Raw genomic sequence first — 24,305 nt, 5'->3', positions numbered from 1 at the left:
TGACACTTCACTATCTGAGATAAAAGGATTGATTTCTTGTTCTACCCTGGATTTGAACCCGGGTCTCACGCACAAGCTGCGCAGAGACTGCTTTCTCAGAGAAGTATTCAATGAAGACATTCTCTCATCAATTGGTGCTTTGTCAGGTAGAGCCACAATGTCTTTAGTTTGATAACAAAGCCACACAGAGGGGCCCCTAGAGTTACAGGGGCGTTGATTGGGAAGCCTTTCACAGAATATTCACAGAAGGACAACCGCCTTTTACTAGTAGCAATTAGCCCTTCGCCGTCCCTCCCCAACCCGTCCTTGTCCAATAAGCACGTTGGCAAGGAGACAGGACAAGCTGTCCTTCTCACCCATTGAGATGCATGTTAAATGATGGGATTTCTCCATATAAAATAAACCTTCAAAATGTCTTCTAAATCTAGTCAACCAGGCCTGCAGTAGGCTATGCACTGGACAAAATAATGTGCATGACATTATTTAAATAAACTAGAAATACGAGGAAACGACAGAGGGAGAAATCAACTTTTAACGACGACCCGACAGAGTTTTCATGTTGCATGGTAAGACTACGGTCATTAGTATTATTGCCAGATTCACCTGGGTGGGTCAGTCGTGTAACTTTCTCGATGTTAAGCTGTTTATGTGACTGTGTTCAACAAGAAAGAGGAGATCTGCACGCAGCACACCGTTTTAAAAGCTCCCAAAACTATTTATTGAGCGGAAAACGATACGTTTCGGCCTCAGGGGCCTTCGTCAGCTACCTGACAGGTTTGCTTTGATAACAGCCGTAAATGAATTTGTATTGTTCAGTCTTATGTCTCACACCTTCCTCTTGACAATACAACCTATATTCTCTGTGGGGATCAGGTCAGGCCAGTTGGCTGGTCAGTTAAGCACAGTAATACCATGGTCAGTACACCAGTTACTAGTAGTTTTGGCACTGTGGGCAGGTGGAAAGGAAAATTAGCTTGAAGCTTGTCAACATACTGAAGCACAGTGATGGCTGTCTAAAAAGATGGCTGTGTTGAAACCATTGTTAAGTTTTCGATTATATGAAAAAACTGTGTTCGTTTATAAGTTAATTGAACATCCGGTTCAGATTGCCACCCATGAATGTCGTGGCACATGCCCAGCATCCATCGCACCCCTTCCTTCCAGTTCCTTGCATAACACCACTGGAAGTGAAATGTATAGACAAAGCAGCATCAGAAGACTCACAGTGGCCTATAATGATTGTATGAGGCTGCTGTTGAGAGTGCCAAGAAGCTCCAGTTCTAGCCAGATGTTTGTTAGTGTCGGAGTACCTACCTGCTCTGCTGTACTACGTAACCTTATGTACAGATTCATGTGTAGGGCATCTGAGTCAATAAACGACATCATTGCTGTAATAACGGAACTCAGGTTCTCATCGAGACTGTGGAACCACTGGCGCACATGTCTGTATGTCAGAAACTGAACAGTGTGGGATATGTGCATATATGTACCTTTTTATTTATTTTTTGTATTTACTGTTATATTGTATTGTTTGTGATATGGATCCTCCTGGGTCTGAAATAAAGATTGATTGATTATCTGCAGGGTTTAGATCAGGTCTTGCTTACTGCAGATAAGGATTACACTTTTGACTTATAAATGGTGGCCTTTATTGTTTTTATTTATTACTGGTAGGGTTATTACTGGTAAACTATGCATACCCAGGTGCCATGCCAAGAGTGTCTCATAGTGTTGTGTTCATATCTGATTGGAAGATTTAAGATTAACTAACCAATAGCAGCACAGTATAGACCACACCCCTCACAATTAGCTACTTAAAATCAGGTGTAGCTTTTCTGCTGTTTTAACACCCAAATCGACCCCAAAGTTCAGATGATGCAGAGATCATTTGATCACAGGTAATTTATTTTCAGTTGCATTTGTTGTACTGTACATGCACCAATGGGAATCATAATGGAACATGTTGAGGAAGTGATGCGCACAGCATTTGTCTGAGGCTTATTTTTTATCTAATGGACAGTCAATTACCAACCATATATATTTGATTCAAAATGTTTATCATACATTATACCTATCACATTCTAGGTTAGGTTATCATTTAGTCCTATGCCCAACATTACTAATATTGCTTCAGAGTTATAAATGCCAAATCCACATTGAATGTTGGCCAGATTTCATGTAGTGGATTCTTTATGCTGCTAGAGCTCTGAGACTGAAGTTCTAATAAGTTCAATGTCCACTCCACATACATGTTGGCTTATAGTCTTGGTTGCACTATACTTTAAATGTACTATATGCATTTTGTCTAAATCTTGTACGTCTTCTAGTAGATTTCCAAGGAATATTTGTAAATGCATGGTTTTACACCTTGATGTTTCTCTCACTATACTGCACATGCTGCATACTGTAGTGTACATAGTTACAGAATTCACCAGACTGTCGCTTAACAATGCATTTCATAGAAACAAAACACTTATTCAACTGTATTGATGTAAACTCTGCATGGGCTGTAATTATAGGTTAATGTAAACATTAGGGTATTGATTATTTGTTCAATTTGGCCTGGTATTAACACGTGATCTGTATCCCACTATCCAGACAAACTTATCTAGGAAATGTCATTTGATCAATGTTTGCATAATGTTTGCTATCCGCATTTGTAATTTGGATCTGTTTCTTTTGCACATGCAATGGAAAAGGGAGGTGGCAAGTCTGTTGACATGATGGTTAATTTCACAGCTTTTGGCCTACTTAAAGTTGCATGTACTGACGTGTGCTTTGAGGTGTTCTGTCATTCACTGTGTGGTGAGGAAAGCGGTGATAACAGTTGGGAGCAGGGATCATGTTTGGGTGCTCCTTGTGCTGACATTCTTGTCGAGGTAGCAAATCATCTTTGCGGTTAGCTATACTATAGCACTAGCAGCCTTGTTGGATGTTACACACCCAATACAATAGGCAGATTTCTAATAAATTATCCCAGGCTGTAGATTCTGATTGTCAGACTGGTTGAGATAAAGGGTGCCGATAATCAGTAGGTGCCAGAGGTTACTATGCATTCTCCATACATACCAGGATAGTTAAGTTAAATGGCTTTGACATTATAATGCAGCTGCAGTCAGTCTGTAGCTCATCAAATTACTGGTATTTCTAATAATACTTTTAACACTTCTTTGTAGGTTTGATATGGAGATGCCACGGTTTGTGAGTGCACTACCTCAATCTCATCCTGTACCAAATGGAGCCAATGCAAATCCTCAAACCCATAATGCTGTTGGCGCACCACAACATGGACAGCATGGCCCCCGACACAGTGGTCCAGATCCTTACACGCCCCTGGAGCCCTCGGCTCCATTACCTTCTCATCCTCAAGCCCACCCTCCCCGGCCTTACTTTTACATCCCCTCCATGCCTCCACCCCCTCTACTCCAGTACCAGTGGCCCATGCCCTACCCTTGTAACCCTTTCTCTGGATTCCCAGGCACAGGATTTCCAGGCACAGGATTTCCAGGCATGGGTGAGTGTTATTTCGCCCCAACCCCCCCTCCCCCATTCTATGACCTATTCAAAGAGCATAAGAAAACGCATCTGATAAACCTGTCATCCCTCTCTTCATTCTCAGGCTACGGTATGGTCATGCCCCCATTCCTACCCAACCCCTACATGGAGGCTCCGGGCTACATGTTTCCCCAGTCTCATCATCTCCCACCAGTCGACTACCGCCGCTTTCACCAAACCCAGGTTCCTGGACCATACCACCATCAGTACCAGAACCGCCGATTCCGCCCTCCTTCTTATGTCCCCAGAGAGATGGTGAACTCAGAGGTGCAAACTGAACCGGCATCGTCAGCAACATCAGCCAGAATTGGAGGCCTTTACACTGAAAGAAGCACAGAATCAGGACGTGGAAGCACAGCAACATCATCCCCAGGCTCCAGCTCAGGAAGGCCAGCCTGCACTGAGGAGCAAAATGACTGCCCGTCTCCTGATCGCAACATCAAAGATGACTTCCAGGTTGACGGGCAAGGTTGTGGCAGAAGCACAGGCCTTGCAGGGGAGGTTTTAAAGCCACGTTTGGCCAAGGCTGGACACTCATCATGTGTCGGTAAACCTTTGGAAATGCAGAAAAGGAATAAAGGGAGTGTTTGTGAGGACATCATTGCCCCAAGTGTTCGTAGGAGCATCGGCAACTGTGATGGGTGGTCGGTGGCGTCCAATGACAGCTTGGTGCCTGTCTGTAGCTCCTCTGACCGAGAGGAGGAGGATGTCGTCGCCAAAGAAAGAAGAGTCCCCTATCATGAGAGCAGGGAAAGATCTCTGGAACAATTGGTAGACCAGCTGTGTGAGAGTGAGGACCAGATTCCCACACGTGACAAAACTGTGGCTGAGCAGGAAACCATGAATGTACATTCAACTGACGGGAGGCGCCATAAGTCTGTAGAAGACGATGATGAACATGGTACTAAGGAGAGGGAGCCCCTTATCCGTCACCAGAGCGTGTCTGAGAGTAGAAAAGCAAATGAGTCCCTGTGGTCGGTTAATTCTGTCGCGTCTTACAACCCATGCAGAGAGAGGGTGTCCCAAAATGGATTTTTAGATCAACTTAATGAATCTCACAACGTCTTTAATGATGATCCTGGTTCACTTGAAGACTCCATAGATGTCCTTCCCCGAATATACTCCGAGTCGAAAACAATGAATCAGTCTGTATGGTCTGTGGAGTCATTGGCCCCCTACTTCCCTTCTGACGAGTGGTTGATGCGGAATAGCATGTTGCAGTCTGATAGAGTTGCTGAAGAAGTTGCAGATGAAGGTAAAAATGATCTGTTGACAAATGGCAGCAACTTAAAAGCCAAGAGAAACAGAAGGCTGAGTCGTCGCTTTTCAATGTCGTCGCTCGAATCTGTCTCGGTGTGTTTGCCCTTGGCTGGCAGGTTCGATCTGTACAGCCAAAATACGTCCCCCCTGTTATCCCAGCAAAATTATAATATGCCTTTTATTACCCCAGCCCATGAGTTGGGCCCACATAAGACGGAGTCTGAAATTAAACGGTCCGAAACATTAGTTGAGAACCCAACACGAGGTCTGAATATGGAACCTTCAGAAAGGGAGGATTCTCTGGCATTGCCTGCTGTTGTCCCGAAAAAAATGAAGGCATCCATTCCTAGTGCTGAAGGAGAGCAGGATGTCTTTGAAAAAGGGTTTTCTGAACTGAAGCTGTTTGAAAACATTGTCGAGAAGGAAAAACGGGGACTTAATGTGGCTGCACATATTTCAGAAGGCTCCATAATGGGCCACAATAGGAGCCCCCTGACTTCCCAGCAAAATGTTGACATTTTCATTACCCCAGCTATTGAGCTAGGCTCGCATAAGAGACTAGAAATGGAGTCTGAAAAAATTGTTGAGAACCCAACACGAGGCCTGAATATGGAGCCTTCAGAAAGGGAGGATTCCCTGGCTTCACCCGCTGTTGGCCCCAGCAATATAAATGCATCCATTCCCAGTGCTGAAGAGGGAGAGAAGGATGTCTCTGAAGAAGGGTCTTCTGAACCCGAGGCTAATAAAAGCCCAAACCAGGGAGCTCTGAATGTTACAGAGCTGGTGATGGAAAGTTCATGCTCTCCAGAGCGATTAGAATCCATGTTCCCCAACAATCCAGCAAAGGAGAAAAGCCCATGTGTTGGTCAGCTGAGCCCCAACAATGAAGAAAAGGGACAAGATCCGGTAAAAGACTTTTGGGAGCATAAGCTAATTAAGCTGGAGGTAATTGCCCAGAAATTGGACGATGTGTCTCCGTCTAAGGCGAACATGCATGACCGTGGGGTACAGACTGGAAGCTGTATGGTACCAAAACTCAAGAAAAAACCTGGTAAATGTCTTACTATACTAATTATTGTTTAACTGAAGGTATGTCACATTTAAAGGATAATTCCATGCTAGAAGGCTTTCTTGCCTTTATTTGTAGTTGTTACGTCCCCACCAAAGAGGTCCAGGTGTTATTTTGTGCAAAACCTCCTTATTGGCTATTTCCCCTACCATAAGCCCTAAATGAATTGAATGGGGTGTTGTGCTAATTCGCTTATTTCCATCGCTCAAAATCATTATATTTTTGTATATATCCGCTCTTCATAATGTAAATAATATCCCAAGCGGCACACTTTACTACTTATTTCGATGGAAATAAGCGAATTAGCACAACACCCCATAGCCCCATTCAATGCAATTCATTGAGGGCTTATGGTAGGGGAAATGGCCAATAAGGAGTTTTTGCACAAAAACACCTGGACCTCTTTGGTGGTGACGTAACAACTACAAAGAAAGGTAAGAAGGCATTCTAGCATGGAATTCTCCTTTAAGGCAACTAGGAACAGGTTTGCCCAACAGCATGAGATTTCTTTGAACCAACACCTCATGAGAGGAAGTTCAACGCTTTGAAAATGGAAGACCCATTTAGCACTGAACTACAAAGCATTGCCTGTTGAAAATGCACTTTTACCATTTCATTTTAATTTCTACCTCTGAACTATATTATTTAAAAAAAACCTTGCTGTCGCCCACAGACTCGAGGAGGATGCACAAGACCAAGGTTGAAGAGGACACTTCTGAGACTGGACATGGGCAGAGAAACCCAAAGAAGCATGGGCCACGCAGAAACTGGTCACAGGGTATGCAGCCTACTGCATAATGCGTTGCAAAAATGTCATCTTAATGTCAAATGTAATAGATTCGCTTGTAGAATTCTAGCTTTAATGTATTGGGAATTCTATGTAATATATCTCTTCAATAGATCACAGCAGACAGCGTTATACCGACTGGCAGGAGGAGCAGCCATACAATGATCCCTGGAACAGACCTGGGAAACCACGAGGTCAGTATTGCAGCCCCAGACCGATCCACCCACCACCACCCCTTAGTCCAGGGGTTCTCAACCCGTGGGTCGCGACCCCTCGGGGGGGTCGCCAAATTATTTTAGGGGGTCCCCAAATTATTTTAAAAAAAAGAGAAAAAGGTTTTTTAAATTTTATTTTCACGATTTTTCAAAAATAGCAGACCTACAAGCTCGTAGCAGATCTACAAGCATGAGCTTGTAGATCTGCTATTTTTCAATAGCTAAATTATAACAATGCTTAAAACACCAAAAAGGGGTTCCCGCCCAAAATGGTTTAAGGTTATTGTAGCAGTCAATTTATATTGGGGGTCGGGAGGGGCGGGGCGGGGGTCCCGAGACATTGCCAAAGCATTTCCGGGGGTCCCCGGACAAACGTTGAGAACCCCTGCCTTAGTCCACCCCCCTGCTACACAGATAATATTTTCAAATACACAAACTGCTCAAGTTTGTCAGCATAATTATGTTCACTTGTATAGCTGACAAAATGAAGGAGCATTTCACCCATGTTTAACCTATTTTGTATTGGTGGTCCTCCTCCACTAATGCACATCATAAAATGGTTAGGCAAGTTGCAAATGTTGATACAGATTCTAATGTCATGCGCTACCAGATGGTGCAACATTCTTGGACTGCAGTAGAGCTCAGATGTATCATGTATAATGACAAAACCACAACATTGCTTTAATTGTAGTAGGTAGGAGAGCAATAGGCTGCCTGCTACAGTGTTGCGAAACCGTCAGCAGGTTAAACTTATCATAAATCCACTTGCTTGTACTTTGAAACCTGTTGCTTCCTATATGACTCGAGTCCTAAGTATAGACTACAGCTATACAGTAAGCCTAACTTATTAGTGACTTTACCTACATTTATGGAGGTCAAATAGTTGCACTGTGGACATGCCATTTTCAAGTCTGTTTTGGCAAATTCTAATCAATCGTTCTCATTACAGGTGGCAATAATGGACTGAAACAAAGATGACTGACCATGCAGTGACTGACTTGACATGATATCAGGCACCTTTTTATGTTTACATTTTAATCCTAAAACGTATTAAATTCTAATTGTATGCATTTTAACCCTAAAATGTAATGTCTAATTGTTTTCAATAAATTGTGTAATAAACTATTTTGTACTTCTGTAAACTGTCTGTCACATGAAGCTTTTACAATGTTACTTTTTTTTAAATTTATCTACATATTATGGTCGACAGAAGCTTATAATGTAAGGAATGTGTTTACAAACAAGTATATAAATGCTAGTACGTACCTTGGAATGGAAACGCCCCCACTGAAGCGCACTGGTCTGAACAGCCTTATTTAAGGTGCGGCAAACTCACTCACTAGTCACTACTAGCCTACAGTCAAAACAACCGGGTTGTTTTTGTTTTTTCAAGGCTCATCTTGTCGTTTTGCATGGTATTAAAAGAGAAGGTAAGTTTGCGATATCGTCAGGAATTGCTAGGCTACTTTTGAAACCTACGGGTATTGTGAGTCAGGTTATTGGGCTACTGCAGGACCGGCTGCATTTGATTTACAGATTACAACTTGAACTTGCAAAATTGTACAGTGTTTGTCAACATTGCTTTAATGGGTGAGAGTCTGGGACTTCGTTAGGTTAATGTTTATCTTGATCATGGTAGGACATATAGCCTACCTGCAATGTTGCCTCAAGAGTTTATCTGCTTTTTTTTTTGGTTCTAATTAAATTATTAAGAATAAGATATCTCATCATTCTCAAAAGATTATGAGTTTACGTGGGTATACAGGAACTTACTATATTGCCATTGGAGTCTCTTCATTTCAGAATGCATTATGCTCAGTGGAGCATTTTGTTAGTAGCCTAGTGTGTAAAGAAATTGAATGTACCGGTAGTTTAATTTCCTGGGTTCACATAACATTCACTTAATGAAGTTAAATGTGGAGCTCATGTGAGCCTTAAGCAGCAGTACAGTTTATCCATTTTCACAAGGTGTTATGGCTCTTGACCAACTGGTTTGGTAAGTGTAAAGTTTTATTGACATTGCACATAATGTCTCTGTGGACTTTACCTAGTAATTAGCATATTTGTGTACAATTTAGGCATTTAGCAGATGCTCTTAATCCAGAGCGATTTACATTAAGCAAGAACAAAAAGCACGGCAGGTTTCCATTTGTATAAATGAAAAGTAATCATGTATTTGTACAATTTTAATTTACAAATTGCTTGCATATTTGTGTTTTTGTGCAAAACTTGAACAAGAAAAGGATCTTGTTCAATTAAAACTGATCCCTAGAATACAAGATACCATGACACACACACACACACACACACACTTCTCTACTGTTGTGATCACTCAATTGGACTATTACATACTTGATACTTACTAGGTATAATGTAGTTCATCTTAGTAATCAATCAGTATTAAGAGGAGGGGAGTTCTGGAATGCCATTCACTGTTAGTCTTCTGGGGACATCATGGCCCTAACCAAAACACAAGTTTCTTGATAGTGCTTTTTTGATCATCAAACATCTGTGTGTAGTGTACTTTGCATGGATATCCTGTTGCCACACAAAAATACAATTAATTTAATCATTTTATATCTGTCAGGTCTTGGGTCAGATGCCTGTTCTTTGTCATATAGTGGGGAATGTTACCTTTTGACAGTGTGTTGGAAAGTACACTTATCTCATCCACACTGTTTACAGGAGAATAAACATGGGATTAGGCTACACCACTGCACTGAATAATGGATATATCTTCTCTTGACTTTTGCAGAGCACAGTGGAGCCAGACAAATGTTTTACATGCCATCAATTTGAAATGCTGTTTCTCTTCTCTGCTGCATTTTGAATCAGGACACCATGAGACAAAAGGAGATAGAGATGGAATCTGGTCACACCTGGTGGAGAGCCTGACACTGTTCTGACTTCTGAGTTGTTTGAGACAGATGACACAACTTTATTTGATCCTGCATTTATCCTCGTTGGGAAATTGTCTCCATGCTGGCACAGAGCCATGCATTGAATAGCATTGTCACCTAATCAAGGACCTTTCAGGACACTTCCCAGTTCTAAGTGCATTTGCTACACTAACTGTGCCTGCCCCCCCCCCCCACCCACACCCACATACTCCCAGAGCAATAATATCAGAAGGACAAAGTAATTGACCATGGAAGGTGTCCCCTGTAAATGGGAGTGTCAGATATGTCTGAATGAATACAGTCAGCATCGGCGGGCCAAGCGGCTGGCCTGTCGGCACACCTGCTGCTCAGCCTGCTTGAGCCGCATGGTCACCGTCACACACGCCGAGGTGAAGGTAGACCAGAGAGGCGCCGCTCTAACGTATGGACTCAGTCACATGGAGAACGCTCCCCACGCGCAGATTATTCACCGTTATTCAGAGAGCATGGAGGCCAACGGGAATGACGGAGCGGAGAACAGATGGCATGAGATGATGCGACGGAACGAGTCTGAGAGCAGCACCCAGCCCACAGATGGTCCAGTCAGAAACAGATCTGCGGAGGTGGCTGTGGACAGTGTGGGGACAGTGCAGACAACCAACATGACGAGGCCGGAGTTTCAGACTTCAATCAGCAATGACCAAATGATGAGTGATCAAGGTGTGACGAACTTCAATGTCACTGACCTAACGGCGGATCAAACCGGGGAAATGCCGGGTTTGAGCGAGATATGGCTACAACGTCCAACCGGAAATCAAACCACTCGGCTAGTCATCGTCTGCCCCTGGTGTCGTGGTGTCACAGTGCTTTCGGACGGTCCAACCGTCGACCGTCTCCCTGACGATGAGTACATAATGGGTGCTGTTCCCATGACATCGTCCCTGGCACACCTGTTGGCACCAGAGTTCACCACTGTCTTTATACGAGTGTTACCCAGCACCAACTCCTCCCTCTCGGTGGGCAGTGACAGAGACCAAGTTTCAAACTCCGGTACAATCATGGCCGGCTTAAACCAGCTTCCTCCAGGTCTTATGAGAGACGCTGCCATGGGAACAATGCATTTCCACCGAGGCGGAGTCCTGGAGGGAGGGAGCGTCGAGCCCGGCCGAGCTGTGCCGTTTCTTCCAGGGGGATACAGATTGAGGTCCCTGCCAGGAGAAGGACACTCCACGATGTGGCGTGCGAGCAGAGATGGAAGGTGGACAGAGAGAGAGATGGAAGTCCAGAGAGAGCGACTGAGGGAGGACGAGGAAGGACAGAATGAAAGGACTGAAGAAGAGACAAAGTCTCGTAAGATCTGGACCAGCATGTGCGCTGTAATTACTTTGGGCCTGGGTGTGTTCATGCTGATTTACATTGTCCTGCATAGCATGACCTGTTCACCCAAGCCATTCACCATGATAAGTTGCAGATAAGTAATGCCTCCCTCTCTGGTGCAGTTTACCTCTTACCTTCATCCCCTCTCCCCTTTACTGTTTACACCTATAGGTAAATGTGCAATATCCTGTAAAGTCTTTAAACTCAGTGCAGTATTCAATGTTTGAGGAAAGCTATCATAGAGGAGAGAGGGAGATTGACAGTTCAAGCAGTCTGTTATCAAAGTTATCCTTAATAATTGCTACTGTACACGTTATGATATACAGTAGAGTCCTCTGTCATTATGTTAACTGCGTTCCTCTACAATAGTAGTCAGAGTGACTGTGACTGTTCATTTGATGGAATTACCCTTCTGCAAGCAAGTGCCATCTCTGAGAACAAAAATGACAACAAGGCAGTGTCACATGTTCTAAAGTGTATTAAGCACACGGAGAGAATATATATACAGTACATTTGCACAAACCACAAGACATAATGGGCTGATGCAGAGATAGGCGAGATAGGATAGGAATAGACAGCAAACATGTTCTAACAAGTATTGGGCCTACATTATCCTTTTGTTTTTTATAATACAGTATTTTTATTGAGGGGCTACATTATCTTGATAAAGGAGAGCACATGGCATCGGAAATGCATGTTTACATGCATGCTTCATTGCTTACACAGCTTAAAAGTGATTCAGTATAGTTATAAGATTATGTACAGATACTGGAATGTGGGGCAACATTTTGATACATTTAAGATGTCTGTCATTAACCTCAAATGGAATAGTGGTATGATAAGATATGGCCTACTGGTCCCCATTTCTTTAATATTAAAGAACATATGTCTACTGTATATACAGGGTCTTTTATTCAATTTACAGTATAGAATATCCTTGAAGTTATGTTGGTGGTATATGTTATTGTATACTATGTATACTCTGGTATTGTGAAACCCATCTGCACTACTTTAAATCCACCATTACATTATAGTGTTGCACCATAGCAGGAAATGAGTGTGTAAAAGTGTAATGGAAAGCAGCAGCGAGTGAAAGTCTAGAATACAGAGGTCAGAACTGGTGGCCTAAGCGTACGATTTCATCCAAGAGGAAGTCGATGTCTTCAGGCTGAGTAGCTGGGTTGGAGAACACACACCTGAAGAAATTGACTGTGGATCCAAACGGCTGGTATCCAATCATAACCGTCCCCTGCTCCATCATCCTGGCTTTAATGTGAGGAGCCACCTGAGGACATGTGTAATGTTAATATGTGGCCCAACATTTACAACTACTGTAGCAGCCCTGTGGCTGCATTACTGTATGCCCCAATTTGTTTTAGCAGCATTACAAATATAACCAATTACACGCACATCAACAGTGGGTGCCAGGCCAAAAACGTTTCATTTTTAAAAGATAGAACCCACACACCGGCTTCAAGGCAAAGGAACGTTTCAATCCTCGCAGATATTCTTCAGGTCATTGCCAATCAGGTAATGGCCAACTTAATAGATTGGCATGAGGATACTGTATATTCAGCATGTTATACTTTTTTTATTTATTTTTTAATCAAAAAAGAGGATTGCATCCTGTGCCAGAAAATTCTCAATAGATTTCAATAAATGAATTCTAATTTGTACTGGCTGTCTAACAATTAGTGTGTTAACACAGGTATACCTCACCTTTAGTGTTACTTTACATCAAAGTGGAAACACCATTTACATCAACAAGAGTTTAGACATTGCTTTCTGAGAGCTCACATGTTCTGTGACGCTTGTGTGATTTTAGTACGGCAGGTCACATGTGTTAAATAACAAACTTTGTTAAAATTGAAAAATGTATGTATGACATCACGCATTGATAAACTACAGTAGTGAGCGCTGTACTGACCTTGTGTAGCCTTCTGCTCCTGTCAGGGCCAGGTGGCAGCTTCTTCAGACTGGGTGGAATGTACCAAAAACACACATTACTGTGCTCTGGCTGGAAAATGAACAAAAGGAGAGGAATAGTGGTAGAGGTAGAATAACAAGGGATGGGTCGAGAGAGGGAGCCATCCATTTTACAGCATGTGATTGGCTGAGAGGCATTTTAAATTTTAAAATGTGGAAAACACGATAAAGGTTATTTTTTAAGATGGGATTTCTTACAGCCTATAATATAGGCTGTAAGAAATCCCATCTTAAAAAATAACAAACCAAGCACATATTATGTGCTTGGTTTGGTAACGTACGAAGTCTTACTTTGCTTTTGAACACCAGTTCAAAGTCGTCCCTCCTTTGGAGTTGATCATAAAGATACTCAGCATTCTCCAGACACTTGTTGACCTGGGATCCAAAACCCTCAGTGCCCTGGCAGAGACGAGGACAGAGGTAGAGAGAGAGAGGAAAACCAAAATGCCTGATTTATACATGTACATTGTGCTTGAAAATCTGCAAGAGTTGAGGTGCACAACTAAGCCCAAATCAGGTGAAAAATGCTGTAAAAGACACAGAGACAAGAATGAAGAGCAATAGAGTGTATATGAAAGGAGTACATGTTATAGATAATAGAGAGTACTTTATCACCTTTGCTTTCCACATGAGCCAGAGTTTGAAGGCATCTACGTGTCGGCCACACTGGATGGTCTTATCTCCAGTGTCATAGGAGACGTCATAGTGTTTGTCTGTCTGAAAAAGGTAATCAGCTCCAATCTGGTTACACTCCTGTAGCAGTCCCTAGAGGCGGCAGACAGGGATAGGGTCTATACATTTCACACAAAAAGGGTGAATTGCACATAATATCAACATAACAAAATTGTAAACTTATGTACATAATTTTGTCTATTCACTCTGCATCTCAGAGGTGGGCTGTGGACAGTTCAGAAAACTGTCTACCAATGACATCATCAGTGGGGCTAATGGAAAACTACAGTCTTTGACTTCCTTGAAAGTTAGCATGCTCTGCTGAACAGGTCAAAAAGGTTGACCCTCCAGATCATAGCTGGTTGCCTGAAGCCCAGCCCTGTGTTTCACCTGCCAGTCCTATAGCGAGAATCACGTTGGCCAGCAGCCTCCAACAGGAGGCTGCTACCCTCGCATTGGCATGGCAAGCCCAGAAACATTCCTGACATGTCCTGCATGACACTACAACGACAAGCAGACTAAAGTGGCCTACCGCCATACCTACAGTAATGCGGCAAGAGATGCACTGTTCTATCCCTGAGGACCTGTCTATTAACGCATTGGATGGTGGCAGCTTGGAAGCAGTAGTGGGAAACAGCCAGACCCACACGAATCCATCGCTACATCTAGGACCCGGGGGATGGCATCAAAGATGAAGATCTACCATGCCAGCAAGCAATGGCCCCTGATGAACTGCCTACCCACTGGGGTCGGAGACTTCAAATCATTCCTTGAAGAAGTGGGGCTTGGCAAATGGCACAGCATGTGAGTGTGGCGAGCTTGAGCAGCCTGCCAAACATAATTACCACCTGCCTCCTATACAGACCATGCACTCTCAGAAGCCAGCCTCTTCAACATAGGACCAGAGACGAGGGCATGGCTGGGGTCCAATTTGACGATACACAAAAGATGTAGAGGAATGCTGAAAAGCCATTGTTCTTGTATCAATTAAAACGTTAAAAAAGTTTTAAGTCTTGTTTGAAATTACCACTGAAGATGTCATTAGTATGCACATTTTCGAGAACACAAACAACCTCTGAGACCCAGAGCATGTAGACAGAACAGAAATGTAATGTCCCACTCCCATAGTGAGCATTATTGAGCCATATATGGAGATGATTTTGAAAAAAAGTTCCTTTGAGTTTCTTTATGTGCAGTAGGCTTTCAATGACTAAAAATCAAAGAATTAAACCAAATATCTAATGGCCTATATGGTGGTACTCTAAATCTCTTTTTGAGATTCAGTTGCTGAAAATAGCACATAGCAGCACAAAAGTTCTCTAAAAGAACGCTTTATTTGTTGCCCTGATATGGGATTCCAGCCCAATTGAATTATAATAAAAAAATAAAATATTTAAAATATGGATCCATTGTTTAGCAAAGCAAAGCTGCCTGGAACTCTACACATACATAATAGTAAACGTAGAAAATAAAATAATTATTATTTATTATTTCTCACTCTCTTCTTGACCAGAATGACGGAACATTGCAGGGGGACACCCATCATTTTGTGGGGGTTCCATGTTACAGACCAGGCGCTGTGGAGAAGCATAAAAAAATAGAAGTATATAGGATTTCAATGGATATGGTTTAATAAAAATGTCTCTGTCATTTTAAGCAGACAAATCGTAGCGGTGATAAAAGAAAAACTGCAAATTCAGACAACTCATATGAAACATCATTGGCAATGTTTAGTCTCTGAACTTGTCACTTTTCGTGCAAGCATACACCTTAAAGGTTAGGAAGGTACGGATCAGCCAGCTCACTGTGAACTATATCTGGTGAGTAGTTACCGAAAGTATTTTAGGTGAAAGGTGACGCAGGTGTAATTACCGTTCAATGCCCTCAAGTTTGACCTGGTGTCTCTTTGACATCAGCAAGCCCCCGCCCCAAGCTGCCTAGAGGGACAGAGAAGAGAGCAAATGAGAGAAAGATGATGAGGATGATTTGACTTTCTGTATAATACTGATTTTCTTTTCTTTATTTCCCCATCCTTATTGGATGTGTAGCCTAGGCTATTTCAGTGTGTGTACTGTCTACTCTATCAGAATCAACTATATTGTCACATCAGGTTTACACTACAGGTGTAGGTGTTTTATTTCTTCTTTTTTCTTCTTCTTTTGTGCACACTTTTTATTGTGAAAACAGAGGAGGATGGAGATAGAGTAAGAGCAGGAGAAAAACACAGGCTAGAAACAGGTCAAATACTCAAAAAGATATGTACATACAAATAGCATATGTTGCAACATGATGTACATGATGTTTAGAACAACATCATCATATGCAAGATGTGTGTGTACATAAACGTGATGCCATGAGGAAATACAAAACATTTAAATAAATAGCAGCAGGTGCAGTGTTCCGCTTGAGTTGAAGTAGGGTGTGGTTTTCTGTTAGAAGATCCACTAGGTGGTGCTCTTGTCCAGCCGTTAACACATTTCAAGAATTGAAAAGACTGTCAATCAGACTTATGCTTATGACTTAGATGTACAGTATGCTCTTCTCTATATCTTACTGGGGTAACACAACATCACATTGCTGTGAGAACATTTAATCCTGCAAAGAAACAGATTTCAGTTTCACATATTGTGCATATTGTTTTAGACTTAGGCTTTATTTGGGTAGGACAGTAGAGAGACTGGAAAGGGCATGCAACACATCTGGATCGAAGCAGATGCACCATATGTTTGCATGTGAAATTAGCCTATGCATGCTTGTAATGTTAGCTCTGGTCTAATCTAGACATAGCCTACAAGAGTCCAAACAGCAATGTCTTGTATGTGTGCAATGTGTAAAGTGTGTGTGTGTGTGTGTGTGTGTGTGTGTGTGTGTGTGTGTGTGTGTGTGTGTGTGTGTGTGTGTGTGTGTGTGTGCGTGTGTGTGTGTGTGTGTGTGTGTGTGTGTGGGTTGGCGGTATTCATAAACGTCTGTACATCAACATGCAGCCACAGTGAATGCTGTTGGCAGATATCTGCGATGGCGTGGAGAGGATCGAAGGCTCCATACACAGTGGTACCCGCTGTGGCGTTGACATAGAATGGATCCCAACCCTGGAGCCAGAGGGGAGTTTTTATACACACATGTATTATTCATTCAGCTTACAGAAATGCACAGTAATACACAGCCGTAGATCTTTGGCTCAAAAACCCTCTGACATTATGAACTAGGCTGACATTAAAACATTTATGTGGACTTTATGAAGAGTGCCTTGGACTAATTTTTCTTTTTTTCTTTTTGGTTGATGGCAGCTATGTATGCAAAAGAAAATGAAAAGTCTTTATCCTCTATACCTACCTTATCTTTAGCTGTCAGTATGGAAGCCTCTAGCGCAGCAGGAATCATCTTCCCTCTTAACAACACATACATGACAACAGTTTATTACAACTTTAGGAAATCTTACCTGGATGACCTTTTTCTTATCTGTTGTTGTCATTATTAGCTGTTTTGTGTTTTTCTTATGAAAATCAATAAATGTCTATCCTACCCTATATGAACTATGTACATGTACTATATGTACATTGAAGATCATCTACACAGCTAGTTTGGTATGGGAATTTCTACAGGGGAAAAAGGATGGTTCATTCTGTCTACCCCACAATTCCATAGACATGGAATAAACGCATCAGTAAACAGATAAGTAACAAAGACACACACACACACACACACACACACACACACACACACACACACACACACACACACACACACACACACACACACACACACACACACACACACACACACACACACACACACACACACACACACACACACACACACACACACACACACACACACACCCATTAGTTTCCTCCAACAGGTGTGCAAACATTTCTTTTGTTCAATATTGCTCTCAGTCTCCACTAACCTTTCATCACATGTCACCACCACCACATTCTCACTGCCAAGCCCCAGGGCTGCGGCTGCTTTCTTCACAGAGTAGTGGCTCTACACAGTATAGAAAGTCATTTGTCATTTGTTCCACTAGCCCTGTGGGGCAAATAATATCAATGCTATTCTTGGAACAAACAATAGGCACTTTGCTTTGATCTTAAACGTTCAAAAGACTTGGTTGAGTTATCATACAAAGGAAAATGGTGGAATTAGGCTACCTTCCCACTCCACATGAGTTAACCAATACCAATTTAAACCTACCATCCCTCTTTTGGCCATATCATGACACATTTTCAAAAATAGCAGACCTACAGTACAAGCTCACAATGCGTCACGTCACAAATTATGTGAGGCACTGTGAACTTGTAGATAAAATATGTTCACTAGTCATTGTATGCCAAAGTATATATACCGTGTAGGTCTTCTAGCACTATTATGGCTCTTGCTGTACTCGGGAGAAAAGAGTCAACTCAACACTTACAATGTAAACTTAAGGCAAGCTAAGCATACCTAAAAAATAAATGAAACACAATACTTGTTACCACGACATGTTGTGTGTTGTATTACATGTTCTGAGGTGAAAAGAGCCAGCCGAGGCAGTGCCCTCATCCCACTGGTCTTCACCTCTGGGTAGAAATGGTACCTGGCTACTTGGATGCTGTACAGGTTGGATATTGTTCCTCCTTTGGGAAAATACAGAGGTTTTACAGGGTTCAAAGGTCACCTTTACCACGTAAACAACTTATTTGCAGATATTTAATGCAGAGTAGATCTTCAGTAAGACATTTTTAAGGTGTATCGTCATTCGTCACATTTCCCCTTTTGGGGTAGTTGTTGCTATGTACAGTATTATAGCAATATACATTTTTTCTCATTTTTGAATAAATATTTGACGGTTTTCAGAAAAGTCAGGATTTAGAACCGGCCTTAAGAATAATACATCATTCATTTATTAAACTCTTCTTGTCATCCATTCATCCCATAATGAATTCCTCCACTCATCCGTCCATCGGTCCATGTTTTACCTGGGCAGAAGATACCATCTCCCTCATCCTCAGCCCATCCCACAATGCTTTGCATCTTCTTCAGTAGAACTTCCTCCATGAGGATGAAGACTGGAGAGACTTCATATGTAAACCTGGTAGAATAGCTTTCATTAGTGAACAGTGAACACAATTCATTCAATCTTTCAAATATTTCCAAAGAAAAATATAGGAGCACTTATGTAGAATTTTAGAATAAAAGTACTGGACATTCATATCAAGCTTATATCGTTGTTGCATTTATAGCACAATGGAAACAAGCCCACTGGGGCTTTTTATGTTATCATTTTAGCATAGCCTTTGACTGTCCTACTTGTACTTCAAAACTGCTAATAAAGTTTTCAATCAAGTAGATTTATCAGTAGATTTATCTACCAGCGTGTTTCAACCCTTTTCATATCAAGGCCCATTATTTATTCTGTGTTTGAGCCACAGACCACCATGAGATTTAGCCTCTCAGACCCAAAACTAAAGAATATGTTGTTGTTGGATAAGATTTTGTCCACAATTCCCTGCTTTATTGATGTTGGGCACCATTAGGAGACATAACAGGCAAACGATCAAAATATAAATTCTTCTAAATTCTCTAATTGTGTAGACTTCTTGTGAATTAAGTAATGCAGATGTTTAACAATAATTTAACTCTTGAGAGCGTTTAATTTTACACTCTCAAGAGTTAAAGATCCATAAGGGTCCATGTACACTAGTATTTGGTTACCAACTCTATCATTTAGCTGGGGACCACCTGGAACCCCCTCAAGGGCCACTGCTGGTCCCCGGACCACTGGTTGAAAACCACTGATCTATACTCAATTTCTTCACAGGCATCAATATAGTTTAATCTTGTGTCTCTTATCTGTACTGTAGCTCATATCACTAACGTCTTTATTTGAACAGGAAGAGATCCTGTGTCCTTACATGTTAGTGTTGGCAGTAGAGGTCAGCCACTCGCCGGCTAAGCCAATCATATCCAGACCTGATGACAGCTGGTTGAAGAAGCGGGGATGTCCTGTAGAAATGGTCAAAAGGTCAAAGGTCAAAAATCTGCCCTCTATCATGGGAGGTTCACCTATGTTCCGAAACTTTCACGTGAAAATAAATAAATCCCATTCCCTCATCATTACTGCTTCAGTTTGTGTTCGCTAATGGATAGCAACACAAGCTTGGACACAAACACCTGGAAATTTGCTATGACGACCATAGAAATTCCATTCCCGCACACACCTGTTTTGACACCATACTTGAGTGTGTCCCTACAGTCGACCAGTATCTGCTCCAGGGCCTCTGGCTGGTCAGGCAGGTCCAGGCTGAAGCCCTCCAGACCTTCTTTCAATTGGTGGGGTTGATGAAAGTCCAGCACCTCGACACACAGGGAAGCGCCAAAGTAAGGCAGTCAATACGTGCTATCAAGATCCCTCGGGCCATTTCTCATTTGGAAGGATACATCCTATCAACTCGCAGAGGTGATAGAAAACATCCTTATTTTATTATGCATTTTATACCTGCTTGATAGCTAATGGCAACTCATTATCAATTCTCTAAAATGTGAATGAACAATGTCTGATTTTCATTCAACAACTTTACTGAGTATACATTACCATGGCTTGCTCTGGATCTGTGGCTCCTACTCTGAGGAAGTAGTAACTGGGACGTATGGTACGTTCACACGAGCAGATGCAAAAGATACAAGGTGCAAAGATAGATTAGATTATTATTATTATTTTGCAGCAGCTACAAATGTCGGTTTTGCACTGTAGCTTCATATCGCTGGCTTCCATTGAAAATGAATGGTAGACTTAGACTGTATCTTTGCATCTGCCTGTCTGAATGCAGCATAAGGCCCGCTGGCCTCTACTGGTAGCCAATTGAGCTCCTGTAATTGACTCCTCCCTACACCCTACATAGTCCTGAGGATTCATCCCTAACAGTTTATCCTGAAACCCGCAGCTTTTTCCTGAATGAGTCAATGACTCTTGATGGCCAGGCCATCAAAGTACAGCTGAACTGTTCACCAGTAGCCAATCCCAAGTTGGCAGTCTCAAGTAGATTGGCCTTTGTGGACAAGAACATGTGACAAGAAACATTGTGAACCTTGAAGGACAGGTACAGTTGGAGGCCATCGATATTGTCCTTTTCTTTTTGCTGAGGTTTGCGTGATCTGCGCAAAAGGACAGTTAACCCATTTTGGGCGGGAACCCCTTTTGGTGTTTTAAACATTATGTTATAATTTAGCTATTGAAAAATAGCAGATCTACAAGCTCATAGGATACGAGCTTGTAGGTCTGCTATTTTTGAAAAATCGTGAAAATATTTATTTCAGAAAACTGGAGGATTTAGAAGGATTTTTTAAAATTTTGAGGTCAGGCCTAAATGGGTCAAATGATAAGGGACAATATCGGTGGCACCCAACTGTATGATGTCACCATGCAGTATGAATAAACATGTATACCCATGTACCTTGGAACTCCTCTGACTGGATTTGCAAACATAACCCAGTAGGATATTCACCAGCTCCTGGAAGAAACATCTGGTCGCTTCTTCACCTCCTAATGCTGGGATCAGATCTGGGACCACGTGCACGCACGCACGCACGCACGCACGCACGCACGCACGCACGCACGCACGCACGCACGCACGCACGCACGCACGCACGCACACACACACACACACACACACACACACACACACACACACACACACACACACACTCACAGTACACATACAAGACATTTTTACCTACTTTATAAAGTAGGTGACTGACATCATAGACTGCCCACATAATGTCCAAGAGCTACATGGGAGTCATGTCATTATTGACCCGGTCTTTTACTTTGCTCTGTGGAAATGGTGCATTTATATAGCGCCTTTATCCAAGGCGCTTTACATAGATTGTGCATTACATTCACCCATTCACACACACATTCATACACCGATTGCGGCGGAAGCCATGCAAGGTACCAACCAGCACATCGGGAGCAATGGATCATTGGACGACCTGCTCTACCTCCTGAGCCAGTCACAGTGTGAAGGCTTGTGTTGTTACATTGTTTGATTGTTACATACTGTAAGTATCATAATGTAAATAATGTCGATAAGGGTGTCATTCTAACAACATTACGCCATAAAACCTTAACAAAGCCATGCACACACACACACACACACACACACACACACACACACACACACACACACACACACACACACACACACACACACACGCACACACACACACACACACCTTTGCTGTAGATGTTGCTGAAGTCCATAGGTCTCTGGGTGTTTTTGCAGGCCAGTAATGCTTTGTGGGAAAGGTAGCGAGCACCTCCATCCTGTTTGCCCCTGTCAGTTTCATTAGTGGAGCTATTGTCTATGATTCTTTCTAGAGAGAGGGGTCAAAAACGGAATAAAAACAGACTCTTTGAATAATAATAATAATAATAGTAGTAATATAAACAACTTTATTTCTCGCGAACAAGAAGGCACTGGAGCAGCTCAGACGATTTAGGCCCTTATTTTATTATAACAGGGTGCAGGTAAAAAGCGACAACGTTTCGATGTGTCAATTACATCTTCGTCAGGTCATAGCCCGAGGGGGCAACACAGTAAGGCTTAAGTACACACATGGTGCAGGGGGCAGGCCCTTAGTTAACCAATGTCACACAGCCAGCAATCATTAGTTCATACATATTTTTCACGTGGAACCTAACCTGTTAGGTTCCACGTGAAAAATATGTAAGTACACAAATGGTAAGTACACACATACAATAAGTATGTGTGTACTTACCATTTGTGTACTTACATATTTTTCACGTGGAACCTAACAGGTTAGGTTCCACGTGAAAAACATGGTAAGTACACACACATACATGGTAAGTACACACATACAATAAGTACACACATGGTGCAGGGGGCATGCCCTTAGCATGCCCCCTGCACCATGTGTGTACTTAAGCCTTACTGTGTTGCCCCCTCGGGCTATGACCTGACGAAGATGTAATTGACACATCGAAACGTTTCTCGTTTTTTACCTGCACCCTGTTATAATAAAATAAGGGCCTAAATCGTCTGAGCTGCTCCAGTGCCTTCTTGTTCGCATGTTATCTGTCCTGCTCCTGAGATGCACCAGACTGGCCTGCTATAGGCTAGAGCTGGAGGCACGGCTGGAACTCCCTTTTACAACTTTATTTCTTCTTCTCCTTTCCATTCCTCTGCCTCCTCTTCTTTCACGCCAACTGACTTTGTTGGAACTGCCAGACGGGAGGCCTCAGTTCCAACCTCAGCATCCTTCTACCAATATACCCATCCCTCCTTTGTACATGTTCAAACCATCTCCGTTCTGGCATCTCTGGCTTTATCTCCGAAACATCTGGCATGCGCTGTCCCTCTGCTGAACTCGTTCCAGATCCTATCCATCCTTTTAGTCACCTTTTAGTCATCACCAGCTCTGCTTCCTGTCTTTTCATCAGTGTAACTGTCTCTAAAGTTTAAAGTTAACCATCCAACATAGCTGCTCACCACCGTCTTGTACACCCATTCCCTTTCATTCTTTTCTACACCTGTTACAACCTGCTTGCACTTGTTTATTCACCCCTTTCCCACATTCTCTGGAATGTTGACCCTAAGCACTTAAAGTGAATACGAGACGGCTCGCCCCTTTTCCAACTCGCCCAAAGCGGCGAAGATCGGTCGCCCCAACGGGAAGAGCGGTCGCCCCAACGGACCGAGAATTTAAAACCTTAGAAGTTACTACTATACTATACTATACTATATTATATATATATATTATACATGTGTACTATAAAGTGCTATGACTATTCGAAATTCTGTGGCTAGCCGTCTTCACTTTTCGAATTTCTGTGGCGAGCAGTCTTCACTTTTCGCGGGGGCGAGTTGGAAAAGGGGCGAGATGACCTGGTACCCTTAAAGTCCTCCACCTTATTTACCTCTACTCCTTATAGATCACTAAAACAGAAGTTACAAAGTGGTGCATTTTCTAAATTAAAAAAAAACGAAACGAGGAACAACCTGTAGTCAGACATGCTACTTACTGTATAGGTCTACTGTATTAACATAACATATTGGTTAAAATATAGCATTTTATTAATAAAAAGAAAAGTTGAAAATACTAAAATCTAATAGAAATGTTTAACTCATTGTATGTCAATAAAGATAATTAGTCTCTCAATGACTCATATCAAAAACAAATCAAGGGTTAGGTCAGGTTTTAGGAATGAACAAGGTTGCAAGTTTTTTTTAAACATCACAATCACACGGCTGTATGCATGTTAATGACATTTAATTATTGATGAAAACTTGGGGGGGATTGGTCAGAAAAAGGAAATCATGTACACTGGTAATTGGATTTGAATATTATTTCATATATAAATTATATATACATAAAACTATAGTGACAATTAAAAAACACAATTACTATGTAACTGTCTTACCTGGCACCTGAAGGAAATCCATGATAAAGTATTTTACAAAATAAAAAACTATCCCATCTATTCACTATTTTGTGCCTTCGAG

General features: G+C 42.1%; 3 protein-coding genes across 3 annotated transcripts; 2 read left to right on the top strand and 1 right to left on the bottom strand.

The window, feature by feature from the left end:
- The first annotated feature begins 1,800 nt into the window (after positions 1-1,800).
- LOC306943356 (uncharacterized protein) lies at positions 1,801-8,028 on the top strand. The gene is made up of 6 exons (XM_079529631.1): positions 1,801-1,898; positions 3,177-3,514; positions 3,620-5,866; positions 6,558-6,662; positions 6,785-6,865; positions 7,836-8,028. The coding sequence occupies exons 1-6, from the start codon at positions 1,873-1,875 to the stop codon at positions 7,862-7,864; spliced, it is 2,826 nt and encodes a 941-aa protein (XP_079385757.1). The 5' UTR covers positions 1,801-1,872; the 3' UTR covers positions 7,865-8,028.
- Positions 8,029-8,241: 213 nt separating this feature from the next.
- Positions 8,242-11,993, top strand: rnf152 (ring finger protein 152). Its single transcript, XM_079530376.1, has 2 exons — positions 8,242-8,316; positions 9,642-11,993. The coding sequence occupies exon 2, from the start codon at positions 10,035-10,037 to the stop codon at positions 11,238-11,240; it is 1,206 nt and encodes a 401-aa protein (XP_079386502.1). The 5' UTR covers positions 8,242-8,316; positions 9,642-10,034; the 3' UTR covers positions 11,241-11,993.
- Positions 11,994-12,120: 127 nt separating this feature from the next.
- gad3 (glutamate decarboxylase 3) lies at positions 12,121-24,245 on the bottom strand (the record flags this gene model as incomplete). The annotated part of the gene is made up of 16 exons (XM_079530365.1): positions 12,121-12,427; positions 13,070-13,159; positions 13,420-13,527; positions 13,744-13,893; positions 15,299-15,377; positions 15,673-15,737; positions 16,773-16,889; positions 17,134-17,188; positions 17,708-17,787; positions 18,301-18,416; positions 18,759-18,871; positions 19,695-19,785; positions 20,001-20,136; positions 21,234-21,340; positions 22,015-22,155; positions 24,224-24,245. 16 exons carry the CDS (start codon positions 24,243-24,245, stop codon positions 12,254-12,256), a joined length of 1,644 nt encoding a protein of 547 aa, XP_079386491.1. The 3' UTR covers positions 12,121-12,253.
- Positions 24,246-24,305: the final 60 nt, after the last annotated feature.

The sequence above is a fragment of the Electrona antarctica genome (assembly GCF_951216825.1).
Source record: "Electrona antarctica genome assembly, chromosome: 19".
NCBI lineage: Eukaryota > Metazoa > Chordata > Actinopteri > Myctophiformes > Myctophidae > Electrona > Electrona antarctica.
Note: the sequence above shows the minus strand (reverse complement) of the source record. Positions and strands in the feature narration are given on the sequence as shown.